The 26,341-nt window shown below is 42.3% G+C and overlaps 1 protein-coding gene across 2 annotated transcripts in view; it reads left to right on the top strand.

The window, feature by feature from the left end:
• The window catches only part of LOC126203173 (uncharacterized), a 116,279-nt gene extending 95,750 nt beyond the window's left edge, over window positions 1–20,529 (top strand). The window contains exons 6-7 of one of the 2 annotated variants that reach the window (XM_049937414.1): window positions 781–933; window positions 20,289–20,529. In XM_049937414.1, the coding sequence (XP_049793371.1) occupies window positions 781–933; window positions 20,289–20,376 (241 nt within the window). In that variant the 3' untranslated portion in view covers window positions 20,377–20,529. The remainder of the gene's footprint in view (window positions 1–780; window positions 934–20,288) is intronic. The other variant, XM_049937415.1, reaches the window with a different exon arrangement.
• Window positions 20,530–26,341: the final 5,812 nt, after the last annotated feature.

Below are 26,341 nucleotides of genomic sequence, written 5' to 3'. Positions count from 1 at the left end.
TCTGTCCACAAAATCTTCCACGGCCAATCTTTTTCCACTTTCATGCGAGAAAGAAATTCTAAAGCAACGGTCTCTCTCGCTGACAGGTCAACAGGAAGCAACTCTTGCACATGGGTAATCTTGAATGGACAGCAAAGATGGATGTTTCGTAGGATTTTACGCTCCGTGCTCACGGGTATGTCTAATTTTCGGGCAATTCTCCATGCACTACACGTTTGCACATCACCACTCGTTTTCTCCTACATTGCTGTGGCCACTGTTTTCACTGACGTCGAATCAATTCGTTTCCGCCCTCTACCAGGCTGCACACCAAAAGAACCAGTCTTTTCGAATTCCGAATCATTTTCTGCAGACCCACGGCAGTCATCGGACCAAAGCCTTTTTTTGAAACCCTTTGTGTTCGGAACTTCTGCAGAGCGACGTGTGCACAGTCATCATTCTTGTAATACAGCATTACAAGCACAGCGAGATCTTGCATTAAGACAGTCATGGCGAACGTCGCAGACGCGAAGGGAGGAAAAGCCGTGTACCCGGCGTGTTTATATCGACCCAGTGGGTCGTGCGCATGACAGGTGTTTTCTTTTACATATTATGACACATACAGCGGAATCTAATCAATTTTCACACTATTTTTTTTCCTGCTATACGTGTTCCCCCTTCTCCTATAGTGGTGTTATTTCTACAGCGTTTTGAAAGTTTAACTTTAATTATAATCACACTGGACATCCCTGATAAGAAATTCGTTCAGCTCTTCTTCTTCCTGCTGTATCTCTCTTTCAGATCCCATTGTGAGTGCGACCGCGAATTCTACCGCTGCCTGAAAGATGCCAACACGCTAGTGTCCCTCAAGGTGGGCGTCATCTACTTTAGCATCCTGCGACCGCAGTGCTACGAGGAGACTTATCCAGTAGCCAGATGCAAGAGCTATTCGCTGTAAGTAGGAACATTGCATCTCAATAACACTGAGGATTATTACTTTCTACGTAACGGGGTCTATGGAGCTTTCTCGTGTATTTAATGATTTTTTCTGATACTATCTAGAAGTCCTAAGAGATAATCGACAACTGATCGTTCTGCTAAACCAACGCTAATGCGAAGAAAGGACTGAGGTATCCTGGTTCGAGTCCCAATTTTAACCTGCCCGGCAGTTTTAATTAAAACATCGGACACCGCATTGCAGTCACAAGTCACTAGGTGGGGTGAGGCTGAGCCACTTTTTCGCAGTATCTTTTCTTCCAGGAGCGCTATTCTGGTAAGTTATATGGGAGAGCTTCTGCTCTTGAAAAGTCAGACACAGGCACGAGCAGAAGCGAATCTACGGGGCTGTGTCGTGAATTCTGCTTGCAGGGCTCGATCAGTAACACCAACGACCCCGAAAACGGCAGGATTCCCCGTTCGAGTCCTGATCTTGCTCAAAGTTATAATCTACCAGAAAGTGACAGTTTTAATCTTCTCGTGATAAATACTGATATTAACGTTACTTTTGAGTGCAATAGACGTATTTTAATGTACTCTATCTAATGTAAAGTATCCGGTACCCCACTGCAGCGCGGGACTTGCCGCTAGACGTCGCGAGAGGCGGACCCGTAGGTAGGGGGTGGAGAGTCTCGTCAGTAGAGGAACAGCGACAGCAGAGTGGGTCAGTGAGTCGGGACGTCACTGGAGGCCACGTCAGTGACAGATCCAGCAGGCACTTTTCAACTCTTTCAAAGCTGCGCAAGTCGACTGCAGATGATGTGACGGTGAAGTGGAAACGACAAGCAGTAACCAAGCACAGCTCAGACCTCATGAACTGGCCGCTGTTCCGAGCAGAGTTGGAGAAGTGATAAAAGCGATTAGTGGGTACACCCCGTGTTAATGTGCACTAATACTGTAAGTGTCCGGATATTTTTGATCAGACAGTCAACGCCTTTACAGGTGAGAAGGGACAACGGACCATTAATGCTGAAATAGTTGCTTCACAAATTCCGGAGGCCATGACGAGAAGCGTCCCCCAATCTCTCCTTGATCGAGATGTGTGAGATGCTACGGAGCAAGTTATCAGCCCTTCACCTCCAACCACCAGTCTGTAGGATCTGCGCGCTTAGGTGCAGGAGGCTTGGTGTGGAATATTCGAGACGTGGACAACTCCATGCTGTACATCCCGATGCTTCTATTCACAACCAACGAGCCCGACACCACTCTATCACATAGCTCTTGTGGCCATGTAGCACAATATACACTGATAAGCGAAAAGAGTGTGACCAGTACGTACTGCTACGTTGGATGCTACCTTGTGGCGTTGTGGGCACGTGGCTGGAGTAACAAAAGTGTGTAAGCAGAGCATACACGGACGGGGGATCATTCTAGCGAAGATATAGGCAGCACATGGGGAAATCCATTGAGATAAGCCATTTTGACAAAGGGCAGATTATTATTATGCAGAGCCTATGAAAGTGTATCACAGAAATAGCTAACTTGATCGAATATCTACAGAAAGAGGAAGAAAAACTACGATTAGGCGCTAATCTGCTGGACGTCCACCACTCTTCACAGAACGTGGGTTTCGGAGGCTTGTCTGCTCTGTAAAGTAGGAGCGATGGTGACCTGTGGCATCTCTGCCGAAAGAGCACAGTGCTGGTGCACGCACAAGTGTTCTGTACTTTGTCAGACATGGAGCTCTACAGCAGACCGTCTCTATGTGTTCACATGTTGACCCAGCGAAAACATATCGGCTCTTCGGGTGAATCACGTTTTTGCTACACTAGGTCGATGGTCGTCTCCACAAACGCTTGTATTTGGTGAGAGGCGGCTCGAAACGTACGGCACACCACGGACGCAGGCTGGTGGGAGCAGTATTATGCTGTGGGAGACAGTCTCCTGCGGTTACATGGGACCTGTGGTAGTAATCGAAGACACGCTGAAAGCTGCGAAACATCTGCAGCCTTTCACACTTGATGTATTTCCTGACGACGATGCCAGCTTTCAGCAGTATAACTCTCTGCGTTTCGTTGCCAGAACCGTGCTGCATTCGTTTCAGGAGCGTTATAGTGAACTCACGTTGATGTTTCGGCGATGAAATTCTCCTGATATAAATCCTATGGAAAATTTATGGGTCGCTATGGAGCACCATCACCGCGTACGCAAATCAACGGCCCATTATTTACGGGAATACATAACCTGTACGTAGACAGCTAGTATCACATATCTTCATAAACCTACCAACAAACTGTCAGATCCCTGATGCGCATAATCAGTGACGTATTTCATTCCAAAGACGGACAAACGAGGTATTAAGCAAGCGATCATAATGTTTTGGCTTATTAGTGTATGTTGGTACTTCCAAGTTGACTGCAATCATTTCTTGTGTATGGTACAAACTACCTGCATGACAATCAATGTAAAATACATTCTCGAGAAAAGAAAAACAACGCACCACGAAGTTATTATCCAAATGGGACGGAAATCGCTATATGTAATATACATGCATAGAAAAACAAATGATTACAATTTGAGAAAATTTGCATGATTTACTCAAGAGAAAGAGCCCACAAATTGAGAAAGTCAATAACCAGGCGGTCAACTTCTGCCCCTTATGCTAGCAGATATTCTTCTTGGCATTGCTTGACAAAATGGTTCAAATGGCTCTGAGCACTATGGGACTTAACATCTGAGGTCATCAGTCCCCTAGAACTTAGAACTACTTAAACCTAACTAATCTAAGGACATCACACACATCCATGCACGAGGCAGGATTCGAACCTGCGACAGTAGCAGCAGCGCTGTTTCTGACTGAAGTGCCTAGAACAGCTCGGCCACAACGGCCGGCCCATTGCTTGAGACAGTTGTTGGATGTCCTCGTGAAGGATATCGTCGCAAATTCTACCCAATTATCCGTTAGATAGAATCCCTAGATGGTTGGACGGCCCTACCCATAATGTTTCAGAGGTTCTCACTCGGAGGGAGATCAGGCGATCTTGCTGGCCAAAGTAGGTTTTCGCAGGCACGAAGCCAAACAGTAGAAAATATAGCCGTGTGTAGGCAGGAATTATCTTACTGAAATGTAAATCAGGATGGCTTTGTTCTGCCGCAAACGACAACCAAAGGGTCCAGCTATGAAGAGAAATGGGACAGTACACCATCACTCCTGGTTTCCGGGCTGTATGGTAGGCTACAGTCAGGTTGACGTCACACCGCTTCTGGGACGTCTCCAGATACTTCTTCGCTGGTCGTCGGGGCACGTGGAAGCGAGACTCATCAATGAAGGCAGTTATACTCCAGTCAATGAGATTCCACGCCGAGGATATATCTGGTGATGTCCTGGACAGAGGTGAGATTACTAACCTGACAGTCGCCCACAATGTGGCCCAGAAAACATGAGTGATGATCTGAGGTGGGTCTCATTATCAGCAGGACCCCAGTGATTGTCATCCACAGCGTAGCAGTACATCGACGATATTCTACGCCCCGTTTTGTTTTCCTTCATTATAAGCCACCCTAGGCTGACATTTCAGCAAAATAATGCCCGCAGGCACACGGCGAGAGCTTTTACTGCTTGTTTACGAGTTCGTCAAACCCTAGCTTGGCCAGTAAGGTCGTCGGATCTTTCTCATTTAAGGATATTTTGGAGGATTATGGGCAGGTCCCTCCAACCTGCTCGGAATTTTGACGATCTAACGCGCTCGTTGGACGGAATTTGGCACGATATCCTTCAGAACATCAGACAACTCTGTGAAGCAATGCCAAGTAGAATAACTGTTTTCATAAGGTCCAGAGGTCGACCAACGCGTTATTGACTTGCTCAGATTGTGAAGCTTTTTCTGTTGAATAAACCATCGATTTTTTTCTGATTAATTATTTGTTTGTCTGGAGATGTAAGTCACATCTACCAATTTCCATCCCTCTCGGGTAGTTCCTTCATGGTGTATCGTTCTTTTTTTCCCTTAGAGTGTATTTCTGATGTCAGCTTGTAATTGGGAGATCTATACTTCCCACTCTTTTCATTTGTATATTACCAGTCTAAAAACACATAACTAAATCTTTATCAACTACTTGCCAAAAAATTAGTGGCTGTCAGACGGTTTTAACAAGGGCAGAATGAAATTTTCATTATTCGCTCACAGTGTGTTTCACATTTGTTTACCAATCCTTTGGAATCGCGTAACAGCTTCAATGACACACAATTAAAAATCTGTTTGCACGCTTTACAGGCGAGAACATATCACTTCAAAATGGCTCTGAGCACTATGGGACTTAACAGCTATGGTCATCAGTCCCCTAGAACTTAGAACTACTTAAACCTAACTAACCTAAGGACAGCACACAACACCCAGCCATCACGAGGCAGAGAAAATCCCTGACCCCGCCGGGAATCGAACCCGGGAACCCGGGCGTGGGAAGCGAGAACGCTACCGCACGACCACGAGATGCGGGCCATATCGCTTCCGTTGCATAGTTTCCCACAGCTGACCTTGCCGGAAATACCAGTTTGCAAATGCACTTGCGCCAAATCACAGGGTAATATCTACGCTGGTAAGTCGTATAAGTCGCAGAAATCGCTTTTTAACAATGGTAGAGCGTCGTCGGACATAAATTATGAATTCAAGCTCTGTGAATTTAAACAGTGACAAATCTGAAGTTACCGACGTTATCGAAAAGTAGCATTCACAGAAATCATATCGCTAAGTCACAGTTTATCGTATCCTTACCGATTACACAACACCTCCGGACTCTGCACTCTGGCACACAGGCAGGTTGGTTGCAGGCCCTCAACAGGTCTGAGACAGAACCAGCTGTCATCAGAAAACACAATAGATCTCTACCCAAAGCTCCAATGGGCTATCGCTTGACACCACTGAAGTCGCAAATGGCGGTGGTTTGGGATCAGTAAATGCACGCTGCAGGGTGTTTGGCTCGGAGCTGTCCTTGACGTAACCGATTCGTTGCGTCATTGTGGTGCCACCTGCTGCTCAATTTGCTTCTGCAGATGCAGTACAATGCGCCAGAGCCATACGCCAAAGTCATACGATGGCCTTCCCTCTCAGTGGTGCCACGTGGCCGTTCCGGCCCGGTCTTCATGCCACCAAACATTCTCGTGACCACCGCCGCCAGTAGTCAAGTACTGTGGCTACACTGCTGCCAAGTCTTTCTGCAGTATCGCAGGAGGAACATCATGCTTCTCGTAGCCCTCTTACATGACCTCTTTCAAACTAAGTGAGGTGTTGCTAATGACCCCTTGACTTAACATTAAACCACCACGTACAGTTCCAAAGATGACCGTAACTCTTTGACTGTTTCAGAAAACATCGTTCTTGTGCAACGCAGCTAGCTCTTTATTCGCACGAAGTAATGGCCGCTATCGACAGGGGATCTCAAGTTGATTCCGTATTTCTAGATTTCCGGAAAGCTTTTGACACCGTTCCTCACACCGAAGTTAAGAGCTTTCGGGCTGGGCTAGCACTTGGATGGGTGACCAACCGGCCTGCCGAGCGCTGTTGGCAAGCGGGGTGCACTCAGCCCTTGTCTGGCAAGCTGCGGGCCTATGGGGTATCATCTCAGTTGTGCGACTGGATTCGTGATTTCCTGTCAGGAAGTTCACAGTTCGTAGTAATAACGGCAAATCATCGAGTAAAACTGAAGTGATATCAGGTGTTCCCCAGGGAAGCGTCCTGGGACCTCTGCTGTTCCTGATCTATATAAATGACCTGGGTGACAATCTGAGCAGTTCTCTTAGGTTGTTCGCAGATGATGCTGTAATTTACCGTCTAGTAAGGTCATCCGAAGACCAGTATCAGTTGCAAAGCGATTTAGAAAAGATTGCTGTATGGTGTGGCAGGTGGCAGTTGACGCTAAATAACGAAAAGTGTGAGGTGATCCACATGAGTTTCAAAAGAAATCCGTGGGAATTCGATTACTCGATAAATAGTACAATTCTCAAGGCTGTCAATTCAACTAGGTACCTGGGTGTTAAAATTACGAACAACTTCAGTTGGAAAGACCACATAGATAATATTTTGGGGAAGGCGAGCCAAAGGATGCGTTTCATTGGCAGGACACTTAGAAGATGTAACAAGTCCACTAAAGAGACAGCTTACACTACACTCGTTCGTCCTCTGTTAGAATATTGCTGCGCGGTGTGGGATCCTTACCAGGTGGGATTGACGGAGGACATCGAAAGTGTGCAAAAAAGGGCAGCTCGTTTTGTATTATCACGTAATAGGGGAGAGAGTGTGGCAGATATGATACGCGAATTGGGATGGAAGTCATTAAAGCAAAGTCGTTTTTCGTCGCGGCGAGATCTATTTACGAAATTTCAGTCACCAACTTTCTCTTCCGAATGTGAAAATATTTTGTTGAGCCCAACCTACATAGGTAGGAATGATCATCAAAATAAAATAAGAGAAATCAGAGCTCGAAGAGAAAGGTTTAGGTGTTCGTATTTCCCGCGCGCTGTTCGGGAGTGGAATGGTAGAGAGATAGTATGATTGTGGTTCGACGAACCCTCTGCCAAGCACTTAAATGTGAATTGCAGAGTAGTCATGTAGATGTAGACTTAAACTGCCCACTACCTCACATGCTCACGTTCCGAGACATAGCGTTTGCTGTCTTACTCTTTTGATTGGTCCCCTCAACAAAACCCATACAACCGAGGTCCCTTTGGTTGATCGGTTGCTGTACCGTCATCCACTACCGTGATAGGTCCTTCAAGATGAATGTCCGATATGGCAGACTTCGGAAACGACAAACATTACTTACGAAAGCGATGTAACACTTTACAACAACAGTTCACATCCATGTGACGTTTACAGAAAACTTCATGTTTGCCGGAGCCGCTACAGTTACATGACTACTGCAGATATCACAGAGGTTTCGAAACATCACCGTGAACGGTTCCCTATACTCTTGTGCCTCGGCTTGTCGGTAACGTGACTTGCGGCTTTACTATGTCGCTGCACAGTACGCACCTGTTTCAGCGAGGACCATAAGTCAGGAAAGTGTTATTTTTCCCTGCAGTCGAGATATGATCGCATCTACATGACATCCACATCTACCTGTACGTGAGTACTCTGCAGTTCGCACTTAGTGGGCGGCAGAGGGTTCATCGGACCATTTTCACACTGTCTCTTTACTGTTCTACTCTCGAACAGCATGCGAGAAAAACGATCAGTTGTGTCTTACTGTGCTAGCTCCGATTTCTCTTATTTTATTACGCTGATTATTTCTCCCTATGTAAGAGGAGGGAGCCAACGGCCGTGCCGCAGTGGTACCACCGGTTCCCGTCAGATCACCGAAGTTAAGAGCTTTCGGGCTGGGATAGCACTTGGATGGGTGACCAACCGGCCTGCCGAGCGCTGTTGGGAAGTGGGGTGCACTCAGCCCTTGTGAGGCAAACTGAGGAGCTACTTGATTAAGAAGTAGCGGCTCCGGTCTCGGAAACTGATATACGGTCGGGAGAGCGGTATGCTGACCACATGCCCCTCCATGTCCGCCTCCAGTATGCCTGTGGGCTGAGGATGACACGGCGGCCGGTCGGTGCCGTTGGGCTTTCCAAGGCCTGTTCGAACGGAGTCAGTTAGTTAGTTATGAAAGAGGAGAGAAAAGATGGATACTGAGACTTCTTGAAAAGATCTCGGCCTAACGAATAACGCATTTATTTTAATTATTGCTACTCTAGCTCGAGTATCATTTTCGTGACACCCTGACTTATTTCACAACAGCACAAACCGAGCTACCCTTCTTTGAACTTCTTCGATATCCTCCATCAATCTTATACGATAAGGATACCGTACCACTCTGCAGTTCTCTAGCAGAGGAGGAATCTCTTTGACAGATTTGTTACATCTACTAAGTGTTCTGCCAGTGGAATGCAGTCTTTTGTTCGCCTTCCCCTGAACATTATCCATGTGATCGTTCCAAATTAAGTTGTTCGTAGTCATAATCCTTAGATATGTTGTTGAAATAGCGCTTAGACTTGTGTGATTTATCATGTAACCGAAATCTGACGGATTTCTTTTCGTACTCATGTGGATGACCTCACACTTTGCAGTGTTTGTGGCCCATTCCCACTTTTCGTACGACGCAGGTAGCTTCTCTAAATCATATTCCAATTGGTTTTGATCATGTGATGACTTTATTCCTACCCCCAATGAACCAAGGACCCTGCCGTTGGTGAGGAGGCTTGCGTGCCTCAGCGATAAAGATGGCCGTACCGTAGGTGCAACCACAACGGAGGGGTATCTGTTGAGAGGCCAGACAAACGTCTGGTTCCTGAATAGTGGCAGCAGCCTTTTCAGTAGTTGCAGGGGCAACAGTCTGGATGATTGACTGATCTGGCCTTGCAACACTAACCAAAACGGCCTTGCTGTGCCGGTACTGCGAACGGCTGAAAACAAGGCGAAACTACAGCCGTAATTTTTCCCGAGGGCATGCAGCTTTATTGTATGGTCCTCTTGCGTAAAATATTCCGGAGGTAAAATAGTCCCCCATTCGGATCTCCAGGCGGGGACTTCTCAGGAGGACGTCGTTATCAGGAGAAAGAAAACTGGCGTTCTACGGATCGGAGCGTGGAATGTCAGATCCCTTAATGGGGCAGGTAGGTTAGAAAATTTAAAAAGGGAAATGGATAGGTTGAAGTTAGATATAGTGGGAATTAGTGAAGTTCGGTGGCAGGAAGAACAAGACTTTTGGTCAGGTAAATACAGGGTTATAAATACAAAATCAAATAGGGGTAACGCAGGAGTAGGTTTAATAATGAATAAAAAAATAGGAGTGCGTGTAAGCTACTACAAACAGCAAAGTGAACGCATTATTGTGGCCAAGATAGACACGAAGCCCATGCCTACTACAGTAGTACAAGTTTATATGCCAACTAGCTCTGCAGATGATGAAGAAATTGATGAAATGTATGATGAGATAAAAGAAATTATTCAGGTAGTGAAGGGAGACGAAAATTTAATAGTCATGGGTGATTGGAATTCGAGAGTAGGAAAAGGGAGAGAAGGAAACATAGTGGGTGAATATGGATTGGGGGAGAGAAATGAACGAGGAAGCCGTCTTGTTGAATTTTGCACAGAGCATAACTTAAGCATAGCTAACACTTGGTTCAAGAATCATAAAAGAAGGTTGTATACATGGAAGAATCCTGGAGATACTAGAAGGTATCAGATAGATTATATAATGGTAAGACAGAGATTTAGGAACCAGATTTTAAATTGTAAGACATTTCCAGGGGCAGATGTCGACTCTGACTACAATCTATTGGTTATAAACTGTAGATTAAAACTGAAGAAACTGCAAAAAGGTGGGAATTTAAGAAGATGGGACCTGGATAAACTGAAAGAACCAGAGGTTGTACAGAGTTTCAGAGCGAGCATAATGGAACAATTAACAGGAATGGGGGAAAGGAATACGGTAGAAGACGAATGGGTAGCTCTGAGGGATGAAGTAGTGAAGGCAGCAGAGGATCAAGTTGGTATAAAGACGAGGGCTAATAGAAATCCTTGGGGAAAAGAAGAAATATTGAATTTAATTGATGAAAGGAGAAAATATAAAAATGCAGTAAATGAAGCAGGCAAAAAGGAATACAAACGTCTCAAAAATGAGATCGACAGGAAGTGAAAAATGGTTAAGCAGGGATGGCTAGAGGATAAATGTAAGGATGTAGAGGCTTATCTCACTAGGGGTAAGATAGATACTGCCTACAGGAAATTTAAAGAGACCTTTGGAGAGAAGAGAACCACTTGTATGAATATCAAGAGCTCAGATGGCAACCCAGTTCTAAGCAAAGAAGGGAACGCAGAAAGGTGGAAGGAGTATATAGAGGGTTTATACAAGGGCGATGTACTTGAGGACAATATTATGGAAATGGGAGAGGATGTAGATGAAGATGAAATGGGAGATACGATACTGCGTGAAGAGTTTGACAGAGCACTGAAAGACCTGAGTCTAAACAAGGCCCCCGGAGTAGACAACATTCCACTGGAACTACTGACGGCCTTGAAAGAGCCAGTCATGACAAAACTCTACCATCTGGTGAGCAAGATGTATGAGACAGGCGAATTACCCTCAGAATTCAAGAAGAATATAATAATTCCAATCCCAAAGAAAGCAGGTGTTGACAGATGTGAAAATTACCGAACTATCAGTTTAATAAGTCACAGCTGCAAAATACTAACACGAATTCTTTACAGACGAATGGAAAAACTAGTAGAAGCCGACCTCGGGGAAGATCAGTTTGGATTCCGCAGAAATGTTGGAACACGTGATGCAATACTGACCCTACGACTTATCTTAGAAGCTAGATGAAGGAAAGGCAAACCTACATTTCTAGCATTTGTAGACTTAGAGAAAGCTTTTGACAATGTTAACTGGAATACTCTCTTTCAAATTCTAAAGGTGCCAGGGGTAAAATACATGGAGCGGAAGGCTATTTACAATTTGTACAGAAACCAGTTGGCAGTTATGAGTCGAGGGGCATGAAAGGGAAGCAGTGGTTGGGAAGGGAGTGAGACAGGGTTGTAGTCTCTCCCTGATGTTATTCAATCTGTATATTGAGCAAGCAGTAAAGGAAACAAAAGAAAAATTCGGAGTAGGTATTAAAATCCATGGAGAAGAAATAAAAACTTTGAGGTTCGCCGATGACATTGTAATTCTGTCAGAGACAGCAAAGGACTTGGAAGAACAGTTGAACAGAATGGACAGTGTCTTGAAAGGAGGATATAAGATGAACATCAACAATAGCAAAACAAGGATAATGGAATGTAGTCGATTTAAGTCGGGTGATGCTGAGGGAATTAGACTAGGAAATGAGACACTTAAATTAGTAAAGGAGTTTTGCTATTTGGGGAGCAAAATAACTGTTGATGGTCGAAGTAGAGAGGATATAAAATGTAGACTGGCAATGGCAAGGAAAGCGTTTCTGAAGAAGAGAAATTTGTTAACATCCAGGATAGATTTAAGTGTCAGGAAGTCGTTTCTGAAAGTATTTATATGGAGTGTAGCCATGTATGGAAGTGAAACATGGACAATATATAGTTTAGACAAGAAGAGAATAGAAGCTTTCGAAATGTGGTGCTACAGAAGAATGCTGAAGATTAGATGGGTAGATCACATAACTAATGAGGAGGTATTGAATAGAATTGGGGAGAAGAGGAGTTTGTGGCACAACTTGACAAAAAGAAGGGACTGGTTGGTAGGACATGTTCTGAGGCATCAATGGATCACAAATTTATCATTGGAGAGCAGCGTGGAGTGTAAAAATCGTAAAGGGAGACCAAGAGATGAATACACTAAGCAGATTCAGAAGGATGTAGGTTGCAGTAAGTACTGGGAGATGAAGAAGCTTGCACATGATAGAGTAGCATGGAGAGCTGCATCGAACCAGTCTCAGGACTGAAGACAACAACGATGACTTTATTAGGCGGTAAACAATAGCAGAATCTGATAACACTCTAAGGTGGTTCTCAGATTGTCTCCGAAATCATTTATGTGGATTAGAAATAGGTTAGAAATAGGAAAGGACCTTTAGCACTTCCTTGGGGAACGACAGATAGCACTTCTGTTTTGCTCGATGACTTCTCGCCAGTTATTACAAACTGTGACCTCTCTGACAGGAAAGTACACATCCAGTACCACGGCTGAGGTGACACTGTAGGCTCGCAGTTTGATTATATGCCGTTTGTGAAGAATGGTGTCAAAAGTCTCGTGGAAACCAAAGAAATGGGATCACTTTGAACCCATGTCGACAGCACTCTTTATTTCATGAGAATAAAAAGTAACTGTGTTGCGCAACAACGGTATCTTCTGAATCCTCGCTATGTGTCAATAGTTCGATTTCTTCCAGGTAACTTGTAATGCCCGAACACAGCATATTTTCTAAAATCTTACAGCAAGTCGACGTCAGCTATATTGTTCTGTAATTCAATGCACTATTCCTGTTTCCTTTGTTGATGTATTAGTGTGATCTGTGCAAGTTTCCGGTCATTAGGTAGGGATCTTTCGTCGAGCGAGCGTTTGTAAATGATTAGTAAGTATGAGGCTATTCTGTCAACGTACTCTGAAACGAACCTAACTGATATACAGTCTGTACCAGAAGACTTGCCGTTATTGATTTTAGTTGCTTCTCAGCATCGAGGATGTCTTCTTCTAAGTTACTCATGTTGCCAGCTACACTACATTCGAATTCTGAAACATCCCTTCGTCTTTAAAGGAATTTCGGAAAACCGCACCTAGTGACCCCACTTCAGTGGCACTGCATTGGTAACGTTGCCACCGGTATCGCGTGGTGAAGATTTTGTTTGTTTCTTGCCACTGGCGTGCTTTATGTAGGACAATATTCTCGACAATATTTCGAGCCAAGAGTTTGTGGTACGTCCGACCTTTGTATCAGCACAGTGAGTGTAATAATGTGTGCAAACTTAGCTTACCACTTACCGCACAAATGGATAAAACATCTGAACTGTCTTCTCAAGTCCAGGGTGTCAAACCGACATTCTAAATAAATATGACCCTGGCCCTGGCCCTGTGAGGCAGTTAATATCAGGTGCAGATAGTAACAAAAATCATTAGAAATCCTGCTGTCACGTACCTAGAACGCATGAATTACTAAAAGTGAAAGTTTGGGGTCTGTTCTAGAAAGAAAACACAGCTATTCCCTATTTTATTCTACATGTAATTTATCAACTGTTGCTTTCAGGGGTCAAGTGATAAACAACAATCATGTTCAATTACTTTTGACAATAACAAAATATTTAATTCTTGGACATATTGAAATGACGATTATTAAAATATTTATCACTACACATGAAAATTTTTTTTCACAGGAAAGAATGATTATTAAGAATCTTCGTCAGCTCATTTAAATCTATGTTGTCGTAGCTGGCCAGTGCACTGAGTTGGTGGAGAATAAATTTACTTTTTGAACCAACGAAAAAAAAAACTCTCATGTACAAAGTGTGAGGGTGGGTTAGTGTCCTAGCTTTTGATATTCAATGGTCAAAGCGTACGCAAGTTGAAGTGAGGAAATCTAGACTCAACATTTATTGTGGCCTAATACATGATGGTACTTTACCAAGCGGCATCTGCAATTGCGTTGTCTCTGTGCTGGATCTGAAATGCTAATTCCCTACTCTGGCCGTGACTGAATTCACTCAGCCGCAACTTTCCTGCATTCTGTAGAATGCTTATCTTTCCCTAGTCGAAATAATGGCTATTGCACACTCGCTATGGATTGGAGCGATGTGCACAATTTCTTTGCCTGCAAAAATTCCTGCAGGAATAAGTAACTACCGCTTTGCTATCTGTCGCTACGATACATGAAGTGTATGCTCCCCACTTTGCAGAAAGCAAAGCACCTAAAGCCTTTGATTATTTCCACATACTTCTGCGGTCCACCGCGAGACAAGAGAGATAGGTTTAGGTCTCAAAATGCTTTTATATAATGGGGATCTTCCCACTGTGTCGCATCTGCGTCGCCAAGTGTGGCTTCAGCCAATCACGGTCTCGCTAGAGGTGAATACATTTTTATTTTCTTGCTGGGTTGCAGCCTATCCCTGTTAATGACGTGCAGCCTCTTACCCTCCGTCCCAGCTTTATTTACGTTAAAAGGAATAATGTATTGTTCTGGCCTCACCCCTTTTTGCGCTGAAGCTCGCCGTTCTCATGCTAAATGGGAGTTTTACGATATCATTAACCACCTGCTTGGTTCGTCTCGAAAATGCATTTCGCTTGAACTTGTTTGATCCATGACATTGTCCATATTGTTAGAGATTGTTTTGTTGGTTTTCAGTACATGAGATTAACTGCAATTACCTTTTGTTGATATAATGTAATTATTATTTTCTGAGGATCTCATACTGTATTGTCCTGTCATTATGGATCAAGCTCATGTAAGGTCCGTAAAATCCGGATACCTTAAAAATTTCGTTGTGGAAACAATTACAAACAATTCGCATAGCACCGTCCATAGTATGTTTCTCCCAGTACCTTTTAACCAAAGACCAGCAGACTCTGAGTCAAACATTCTGATTAAGCCCTCCCGAACCATCACGGTAAGTCCAGCGATGTGTGACCTTAAGGGCCATTGTACCACAAGTACTGTTACTGGAAGGCTGTGAAAAATGATGATAACCTGAAAACAGTAACAGTATTCGTGACGATGTCAAAGAGCGCAGTATCTGTATGCGAGTGAGCTAAAACGGGACACAATGATCGCTGCCTACGTAATGGCTATGAAAGAAGATACAGAACAAATTCAGAAGTTCGTAGCCATTATCGCAGTATGTCAATCTTACATATATGAAAGTGTAAAGGAGGTGTTCGGCGAGCTGAAAAGGGAATCTTCGAAAGTAAGGCGACATAGTTGTCGTGCAGTCCTGATTAAGAAATTTCAGGATACAATATTTACGAAACAGTGTTTAGCAATTCTCCTGCCTCTACCACGTCTCGCACAGATAAGACGAGAGAAATTAGGACATCTACAAAGGTGTATGAGTAGTTATCCGTTTCTTTGCTCGCTACGCGACTGGATTGCATCAGAAGTCGCTAACACACTAACGGAAAAAAAATCTCAACACCAAGAACGAGATACGCGATATAAACGACAGTTGATAGCGCTGTTTCTACATCTGAAAGACGAATTCTATTCCAAATTTGCGCCAGTCGCATAAGAATGGCGCTATACCGCCACTATGAGGATGCAAACCAGGTTTGCTTTAAATCCACGCTGTAACTGTCATGAGCGCTACACTAGTGGCCATTAAAATTGCTACACCAAGAAGAAATGCAGATGATAAACGGATATTCATTGGACAAATGTATTATACTAGAACTAACATGTGATTACATTTTCACGTAATTTGAGGGCATAGATCCTGAGAAATCAGTACCCAGAACAACCACCTCTGGCCGTAATAACGGCCTTGATACGCCTGGGCATTGAGTCAAACAGAGCTTGGATGGCGTGTACAGGTACAGCCGCCCATGCAGCTTCAACACGATACCACAGTTCATCAAGAGTAGTGACTGGCGTCTAGTGAGGAGCCAGTTGCTCGGCCACCATTGACCAGACGTTTTCAATTGGTGAGAGATCTGGAGAATGTGCTGGCCAGGGCAGCAGTCGAACATTTTCCGTATCCAGAATGGCCCGTACAGGACCTGCAACACGCGATCGTGCATTATCCTGTTGAACTGTAGGGTTTCGCAGGGATCGAATGAAGGGTAGAGCCATGGGTCGTAACAAATCTGAAATGTAACGTCCACTGTTCAAAGTGCCGTCAATGCGAACAAGAGGTGACCGAGACGTGTAACCAATAGCACCCCAAACCATCACGGTGGGTAATACTCCAGTATGGCGATGACGAATACATGCTTCCAATGTGCGTTCACCGCGATGTCGCCAAACACGGATGCGACCATCGTTATGCTGTAAACAGAACCTGGATTCATACGAAAAAATGACGTTTTGCCATTCGTGCACCCAGGTTCGTCATCAACATCGCAGGCGCTCCCATCTGTGATGCAGCGTCAAGGGTAACCACAGCCATCGTCTCCGAGCTGATAGTCCATGCTGCTGCAAACGTCGTCTAACTGTTCGTGCAAATGGTTGTTGTCTTGCAAACACCCCATCTGTTGACTCAGGGATCGAGACGTGGCTGCACGATCCGTTACAGCAAAGCGGATAAGATACCTGTGATCTCGAATGCTAGTGATGCGAGGCCGTTCGGATTCAGCACGGCGTTCCGTATTACCCTCCTGAACCCACCGATTCCTTATTATGCTAACAGCCATTGGAACTTGACCAACGCGAGCAACAATGTTACGATAGGATAAACCGCAATCGCGAATACAATTCGACCTTTATCAAAGTCGGAAACATGATGGTACTCATTTCTCCTCTTTACACGAGCCATCACAAAACGTTTCACCAGGCAACGCCGGTCAACTGCTGTTTGTGTATGAGAAATCGGTTGGAAACTTTCCTCATGTCAGCACGTTGTAGGTGACGCCACCGGAGCCAACCTTGTGTGAATGCTCTGAAAAGCTAATCATTAGCATATCACAGCATCTTCTTCCTGTGGGTTAAATTTCGCGTCTGTAGCACGTCATCTTCGTGGTGTAGCAATTTTAATGGACAGTAGTGTAATTACCTTTGAAAATGGACGTGGTGAGTTGATGTTAATTAAGAACAACTTTAACGCGATAATGAATTCGTTACCAACACTTCACTTACTTTGAAAGAGGTCGTGTAACAGCGCTACGAGTATCAAGATGTTTGTTTTGCGATATTGCAGAAAGACTTGGCAGGATTGTAGCTACTGTACATGACAACTGGCAGCGGTGGTCACGAGAACGTATGGCAGCATGAAGACCACGCTTCGGACGACCACGTGGCTCTACCGAGAGGGAAGACAATCATATGACTTTGACGCATGGCTCTAGCGCATCGAACTGCATCTGCAGCAACAATTTGATCAGCAGGTAGCGCCACAACGACATAACGATCTGTTGATCTGTTACGGATGGTTTACTTCAAGGACAGCTGTGAGCCAGACGCCCTGTGGCGTGCAATCCACTGATCCCGAACCACCGGCATCTGTGACTTCAGTGATGTCAAGCGAGAGCTGACTGGTGGTGAGAGTGGAGATCTGTAGTGCTTTCTGGTGGCATCTGGTTCTAACTCAGTGCCAGTTATGCCCGTATTTTTGTTAGGAGGAGGTCACTTAAAGGGCTGCAACCTGTCTGCATGCTAAACACATTGGACCTACACCTGGAGTTATGCGCTGGGGTCCGATTTCGTATGACAGCTGGAGCACTCTCGTGCTTATTTCACGCATCCTGACTGCAAATCTGTACATCAGTTTGGTGATTCGCGCTGTTTTGCTGCCATTCGTGAACAGCATTCCACCAGGTGTTTTCTATTAGGGTAACTGTTGGCCACATACCGCTGTCGTATCCCAACATGCTCTGCAGAGTGTTCGATAACCTGATCTGTCTCCAATGGAGCACATATGGGCCATCATTGGACGACAACACCAGCGCCATCCACAAACAGCGTTACCTGTTCCTGTACTGACTGAACAAGTGCAACAGGCATCAAACTCCATCCCATAAACTCACATCCGACACCTGTACAGTACATCGCATGCACGTTTTGCATCCTTGCATTTAACATTCCGACTATTACACCGGTTACTAATGTACCAGCATTTCACATTTTCAATGGCTTGTCTCGCGCTTACATTAACATATGATCTTGCAATGTTAATCATATAATTATGTTACCTAGACAAATGAATTCCAGAAATCTCATTCCCCTTCATTAATTACTTTTTGGTTTTGCGATGTATTTTCCGTCAGCGTTTTTGCACGAAGTACCCTCCACTTCCCCCTGTACATTAGCTCGAGTAATGCACCGATGTAAAAAAAAAAAAAAGAATCACACAACATAATGGAAGAAACATGTGTATCATACCAAAGTCACGTGACTATTTCAGTTTGATGTTGTCTACACGTGCTGTATGCTATACTCATTACATACATATTCCCGCTCTATGATCTCTCTAAATAAGATGGACACAAAATTTTGTGCTTACAGCTCGGTCAGAAACAGGAACAACCAATAGCATACCACAGCATTCGTGTCAGGACACGTGATGGTCCTTGCTTGTTACTTTGGAGACTCCATATTGGATTTCATCGCGTTTTATTGTTTCTGTATTATAAGTTGCATGTTAAGACAGTATACCATTACAAGGTAACGGCGCATTGAAGATTTATCAGAAATGTCACTCTTGCTATGATTTGTTACAATTAAACATCAGTTAACGACACTTAAGTATTAAAAGGCTTTTATGAGGTCCCGAGACGAACAATAATAATGAAAAGTGTTGTATGTGAACGGAGTAGTTAGAGATATGTATTTATGATGTGGGAGGGGGTAAATTCGCATTCTGCTACATGCTAAAACTTTTTCTCTATTTTCGTTTTTGTAACAGATTCTGGGTGGCTAGAAGTATGTTCCATAACATTCGATGTTATTTAACGTTCTCTCTCTCTCAGAACGATTTTGTGATTGCAGTCTGATTAAAAAACGTAACATAAAACTCCTGCAAGTGAAACGATGAGCAGCAATATCTGTATTCTAGCTTACTGCCAATACCCTGCTGTTTATTCCGAATTTGTCGCAATTTTCATGAGTGTGGATCAGTCCCCCAGAACTTAGAACTACTTAAACCTAACTAACCTAAGGACATCACACACATCCATGCCCGAGGCAGGATTCGAACCTGCGACCGTAGCGGTCGCGCGGTTTCAGACTGAAGCGCCTAGAACCGCTAGGCCACACCGGCCGGCGAGTGATAATGAACTTTGTGCAAAATAGGGAATGGACTATGATGGTGCGGGTCTGGCTGTGATTTGTACCCTAATTACCGTATCAAGTCTTACGTCTCCTAAATGATGATTTAGCCAATGCCCTTGCCGCAGTGGTAACACCGGTTCCCGTCAGAACACCGAAGTTAAGCGCTGTCGGGCTGGGCTAGCACTTGCATGAGTGACCATCCTGTCTGCCGAGCGCTGTTGGCAAGCGGGGTCCAGTTAGCCCTTGTGAGGCAAACTAAGGAGCTACTTTATTGAGAAGTAGAGGCTCTGGTCTCTTAAACAGACATACATCTGGGACAGTGGTGTGCTGACCACATGCCCCTCCATATCCACCTTCAGTGACGACTGTGGGCTGAGGATGACACGGCGGCCGGTCGCTACCGTTGGGCCTTCCGAGGCCTATTCGGATGGAGCTTAGTTTGGTTTAGTTAAATGATGATTTAAGGACAAAAATATGCATTTGCTTGTAGCAGGCAACACTGTTCGGCAAGAGAACTGTTCAATACACTGTCTGCTACAAATTTCAAAAAGTTTTCGTTGAATTTTTACACACGTGAATGTTCTAGAAGCGGAAGCCAGCACCACGAGCACTCACGTACTGACTATATGGACGAACTTTTATTTCCCTCCCATTTTTCAGAAAAATAACTGCAGTGACAAAATGCCCTATTTCATGAATCGTTTGCTGACTAACTGCTCCCACAATGTTTCACATCTAAACATTCTGCTTTCATAATGTCTGCCACGGCACCCACAGAACACCAAAGGTAAAAATGATTACGGCAGACCTCCCACGGCTAATCGGAAATGAAGGAATCCTATTGCGTCGGAAATGCGATTCGTTGTTCTTGTTTCGGGCCGAGCTGTGCCTAAAGTAATTTTGTAAGTAGCAGATTACTGGTCCTGTCTTTAATGTACCTCTGTGCACACAGGCTGGGCGAGACGCCGCACTGCAGCGAGTACGAACTGGACAGAAGTGGCGAGCCCCGCTGGCAGTGGCTGGACAACCCGCACTTCTGACGTCAATACCGGCCGGCGCCATGTTGGAACTGGCGGCCACAGCTCAACTAACCATCTCGCAACACTGCTTCAATCTACAGCTCCGTTACTTGCAACTCTTACTGTTGAGGTTGCTCCACAATGCCCAATAAACTTTTTTCTTTATAAAGAAAATCCCAGAGTTTCTTGTTAAAAGTATGCACATAATTTGTTGATTTTGTGGGAAAAAATTTGGGCCGATCCTTTTCTTCTGTCCATTAATATGGTTTTTACTTTAACAGCAGCATATGACAATATAACGGGTACTTATAATTGAAGTGCAGCTACTCAAAGAGGTCTATTATTGGCTATAGTTATCATAGGACAGGGAAATGTGGTAGACATTCTAATGTGTTAGAGTGCAACCAGTTTTGGCCACCAGAGGCAAATCTGACATTGTGAATGAAAGAAATTCGTATAGAAATATTTACATTTGTAATAGATTAGGAATGGAACTTGAGCATAAAGGGTCAAACAAGTGATAAAAGCATATGTTGACTTTATTATTAACTGCCAATTGCACAACCAGTTCAATATCAACACTGTAGACATTGACAAGGTACTGTACAGTGTCACATTTGCACCTGGTGTTCCACCAACTAGAGCTACAATGTGGCAGTGCCCAGCCCACTTCACACTGTGTCCATTTGGGTGGAATGAAATTATCAACAAAGGAATTATATACTATCAACAAAGGAAATATAATAATAATATCTGCTTCAAAATTGGGTTTTCCAGTGAATCCAGCGATTTCAATTGTTTGTGGTTCAAAAAAAGGAATTGCAATTTTTTGATTTTTCAGTCTTTCTTGTTCTGGTTCAAGTGAATATTTTTGTTCGTATTTAACAACAGGAACATGAATTTCCATACTTTTAACAACAATTTTACCTTCTTTATCATTATTACTAAGCCATCTAAGAATAAAATATTCTTGATCTTTTCTGGGGCTCCAAGTGAAAACTACTATTGAATCTCCTTCCCTAATTACTTCTTTAAAATACTTAAAATACACCAAATAATTCTAATGGGTAAAGTACTTCATTTTGTTAGGTTTTCAGTTTTACTATTGTTAAAAATATGTCTTCCATAATTATTTCATTTGATAGAGAAGAAGTTACTTGAAAAGAGTTGATGAAGAAATAAATGGGTGTTCGAATCCAGACAAAATATTGTTTTCTTTTTAATTGTACTAACATCAAATAACTTTAACACATAATTATCAGTTAGTTAAATATTTGATTTACCATCATATACTGAAAAATCTGTTCCATCTGTGTGAATAACATCAAATGTCACATAGAGTTGTGAATAATTAGGCTGAATTCAACCATCACCTATATTAATATTAATATCTGTTTTCTTGTTTGGATTCTTTAAATTATTCTTTGTTTTCTCATTAACAGGAAATGAGTTCAACTGATAACTCTTGATTTTGTTCTTTATTTATTAAGGAAAAAAAATATTAACCTGATTTTAAAATTACTGCTACACAAGCACTAATTAGGTCAATGAAATTATCATTTTCATCACTTATAGTTATTTCTAAATTCTGAATTGCATCAAAAATTAGAATATTTATAGACTAATTTGGTCCACTAATTATTGGTCCTCCAAATTCAGAATTCGGTTTAAATGAAGAAATAATATTAGTTTGTCTATGAAAATGATCAGTAGGTTTAACAATCATTCCATCAGATAGATCAAAATTTATATTAATTAATTCAAATGCAATAATTTTAGGAACATCATTAGCAACCATTTTTTCATTAACTTCGATAATTTGATGATTAAATACAAAAATTTGTTCCATAAATTTTCTTTCTCCATAAATAATTTAATGTCACTTTCAGTAGTAACTCTATTCAAAATTTTATCTTCTTTAATGCAGATATTAGTTTTTTCGATTGAATAAATTCTTCAAAATGTAAACCAAAACGTATTTCTATCACTTCTCTTTCAGTATACAATTTGTTATTTTTTGATGTAATATTTGGACTTAAGAAAATATGCAACTAATGAAATATTTCTATAAGTTTCTCTTATTGGTACAGTTCAACTTTTTTCAGACAGATGAATTATCACACAATCGAAATAATCTTATTAATGAAATTTATTCAATTAAATGCTGAAAGCAAGGGGAAACTACGGCCGTAATTTTTCCCGAGGACATGCAGCTTTACTGTATGATTAAATGATGATGGTGTCCTCTTGGGTAAAATATTCTGGAGGTAAAATAGTCCCCCATTCGAATCTCCGGGCGGGGTCTATTCAAGAGGACGTCGTTATCGGGAGAAAGAAAACTGGCGTTCTACGGATCGGAGCGTGGAATGTCAGATCCGTTAATCGGGCAGGTAGGTTAGAAAATTTAAAAAGGGAAATGGATTGGTTAAAGTTAGATATAGTGGGAATTAGTGAAGTTTGGTGGCAGGAGGAACAAGACTTTTAGTCAGGTGATTACAGGGTTATAAATACAAAATCAAATAGGGGTAATGCAGGAGTAGGTTTAATAATGAATAAAAAAAATAGGAGTGTGGGTTAGCTACTACAAACAGCATAATGAACGCATTATTGTGGCCAAGATAGACACGAAGCCCATGCCTACTACAGTAGTACAAGTTTATATGCCAACTAGCTCTGCAGATGATGAAGAAATAGATGAAATGTATGACGAGATAAAAGAAATTATTCAGGTAGTGAAAGGAGACGAAAATTTAATAGCCATAGGTGACTGGAATTCAGGAAAGAAGGAAACATAGAAGGTGAATATGGATTGGGGGGAAGAAATGAAAGAGGAAGCCGCCTTGTAGAATTTTGCACAGACCATAACTTAATCATAGCTAACACTTGGTTCAAGAATCATAAAAGAAGGTTGTATACCTGGAAGAATGCTGGAGATACTAAAAGGTATCAGATTATATAATGGTAAGACAGAGATTTAGGAACCAGGTTTTAAATTGTAAGACATTTCCAGGGGCAGATGTGGATTCTGAACAAAATCTATTGGTTATGAACTGCAGATTGAAACTGAAGAAACTGCAAAAAGGTGGGAATTTAAGGAGATGGGACCTGGATAAACTGAAAGAACCAGAGGTTGTAGAGAGTTTCAGGGAGAGCATAAGGGAACAATTGACAGGAATGGGGGAAAGAAATACAGTAGAAGAAGAATGGGTAGCTCTGAGGGATGAAGTAGTGAAGGCAGCAGACGATCAAGTAGGTAAAAAGACGAGGGCTAATAGAAATCCTTGTGTAACAGAAGAAATATTGAATTTAATTGATGAAAGGAGAAAATATAAAAATGCAGTAAATGAAGCAGGCAAAAAGGAATACAAACGTCTCAAAAATGAGATCGACAGGAAGTGCAAAATGGCTAAGCAGGGATGGCTAGAGGACAAATGTAAGGATGTAGAGGCTTATCACACTAGGGGTAAGATAGATACTGCCTACAGGAAAATTAAAGAGACCTTTGGAGAAAAGAGAACCACTTGTATGAATTTCAAGAGCTCAGATGGCTACCCAGTTCTAAGCAAAGAAGGGAAGGCAGAAAGGTGGAAGGAGTATATAGAGGGTTTATACAAGGGCGATGTACTTGAGGACAATATTATGGAAATGGAAGAGGATGTAGATGTAGACAAAATGGGAGATAAGATACTGCATGAAGAGTTTGACAGAGCACTGAAGACCTGAGTCGAAACAAGGCCCCGGGAGTAAACAACATTGCATTAGAATTACTGATGGCCTTGGAAGAGCCTCGGGGAAGATCAGTTTGGATTCCGCAGAGATGTTGGAACACGTGAGGCAATACTAACCTTACGACTTATCTTAGAAGAAAGATTAAGAAAAGGCAAACCTACGTTTCTACCATTTGTAGACTTAGAGAAAGCTTTTGACAATGTTAACTGGAATACTCTCTTTCAAATTCTGAAGGTGGCAGGGGTAAAATACAGGGAGCGAAAGGCTATTTACAATTTGTACAGAAACCAAATGGCAGTTATAAGAGTCGAGGGGCACGAAAGGGAAGCAGTCGTTGGGAAAGGAGTGAGACAGGGTTGTAGCCTCTCCCCGATGTTATTCAATCTGTATATTGAGGAAGCAGTAAAGGAAACAAAAGAAAAATTCGGAGTAGGTATTAAAATTCATGGAGAAGAAGTAAAAACTTTGAGGTTCGCTGATGACATTGTGATTCTGTCAGAAACAGCAAAGGACTTGGAAGAGCAGTTGAACGGAATGGACAGTGTCTTGAAAAGAGGATATAAGATGAACATCAACAAAAGCAAAACGAGGATAATGGAATGTAGTCGAATTAAGTCGGGTGATGCTGAGGGAATTAGACTAGGAAATGAGACACTTAAAGTAGTAAAGGAGTTTTGCTATTTGGGGAGCAAAATAACTGATGATGGTCGAAATAGAGAGGATATAAAATGTAGACTGGCAATGGCAAGGAAAGCGTTTCTGAAGAAGAGAAATTTGTTAACATCTAGTATAGATTTAAGTGTCAGGAAGTCGTTTCTGAAAGTATTTATATGGAGTGTATGGAAGTGAAACATGGACGATATATAGTTTAGACAAGAAGAGAATAGAAGCTTTTGAAATGTGGTGCTACAGAAGAATGCTGAAGATAAGGTGGGTAGATCACAGAACTAATGAGGAGGTATTGAATAGGATTGGGAAGAAGAGAAATTTGTGGCACAACTTGACTAGAAGAAGGGATCGGTTGGTAGGACATGTTTTGAGGCATCAAGGGATCACAAATTTAGCATTGGAGGGCAGCGTGGAGGGTAAAAATCGTAGAGGGAGACCAAGAAATGAATACGCTAAGCAGATTCAGAAGGATGTAGGTTGCAGTAGGTAGTGGGAGATGAAGAAGCTTGCACAGGATAGAGTAGCATGGAGAGCTGCATCAAACCAGTCTCGGGACTCAGGACTACAACAACAACAACATTCAATTAAATGACAGATTGAGAACAAAAATAAGAATTCAGGAAAGGGAATTGAAAAATAAACCAGGTACAATTTTACCAAATTCTATTCGATGTTCAATAACAGGACCAAGGGGTTGTGGAAAAACAGTGTTAATGTTTAATAATTATATTCTAGCCCCAGGATGGTTAAAGTGGAATAAAATTCCTGTATTTATTCTAAAAGTTTAGATCAACCACAAATGTTAAGAATTCATAAAAGGATATGAAAGAAATTGAAGATAAATTAATGGAAAAATTACTGCTTTTATTGAAAGTATTGATGAAATTATTGCATTAGATGAATGTGAATATAATTCAGTTGCAGTTTTTGATGATTTCATTCTTGAAAAGCAAGATACAGTTCTAGAATATCTTACAGGCGGTAAAAGTTTGTTTTTTATTTAAGTCAAATGTATTTACAAATACCAGAACTGTTAGTTAGAGAAAATCGTAATTTTCTAAATATTTTCAGGCAGGATGATACAAATTGAAATCATATTTATCACGAGTTTGTTGGACTTTATTTAAAATTTGGTGATTTTAAAGAAACGTGTAGTAAATGTTGGAGTAAAGATGAATTTGGTTTTATAACAATAGATATGACAAGAAAAATCAGTAAAAGTAAATACAGAGAAATGAAGCTGCACCACATGACCTATTTCATTCACAGATTCATCAAATTCAGAAGTGGCCTTTTCCTCATAATTAATGTGGCTATTTCCCTTCTCAAACTGAGATTTTCCCTGCACTTCAATAGGAAATCTAATCCTGATATTGCTTCTACTGTCAGATGAGAGACAATCAAAAATACTGCCATCAAAACATGTTCTTGAGAGACAAACTTTGTCTGGCTTTTTTCCCTTCACATCAGTACCTTTCCCTTGGAAGCTCCTTTGACCTTTTTTCTTTTGTAAGGGCAATGTTGACTACTTCTTTTCTCCGCAACAATAACTGAAATCATCTTCACATAATACCAAGGCTTGGCTACC

This window comes from Schistocerca nitens, chromosome 9 (genome assembly GCF_023898315.1).
Source record: "Schistocerca nitens isolate TAMUIC-IGC-003100 chromosome 9, iqSchNite1.1, whole genome shotgun sequence".
Lineage (NCBI taxonomy): Eukaryota > Metazoa > Arthropoda > Insecta > Orthoptera > Acrididae > Schistocerca > Schistocerca nitens.
Note: the sequence above shows the minus strand (reverse complement) of the source record. Positions and strands in the feature narration are given on the sequence as shown.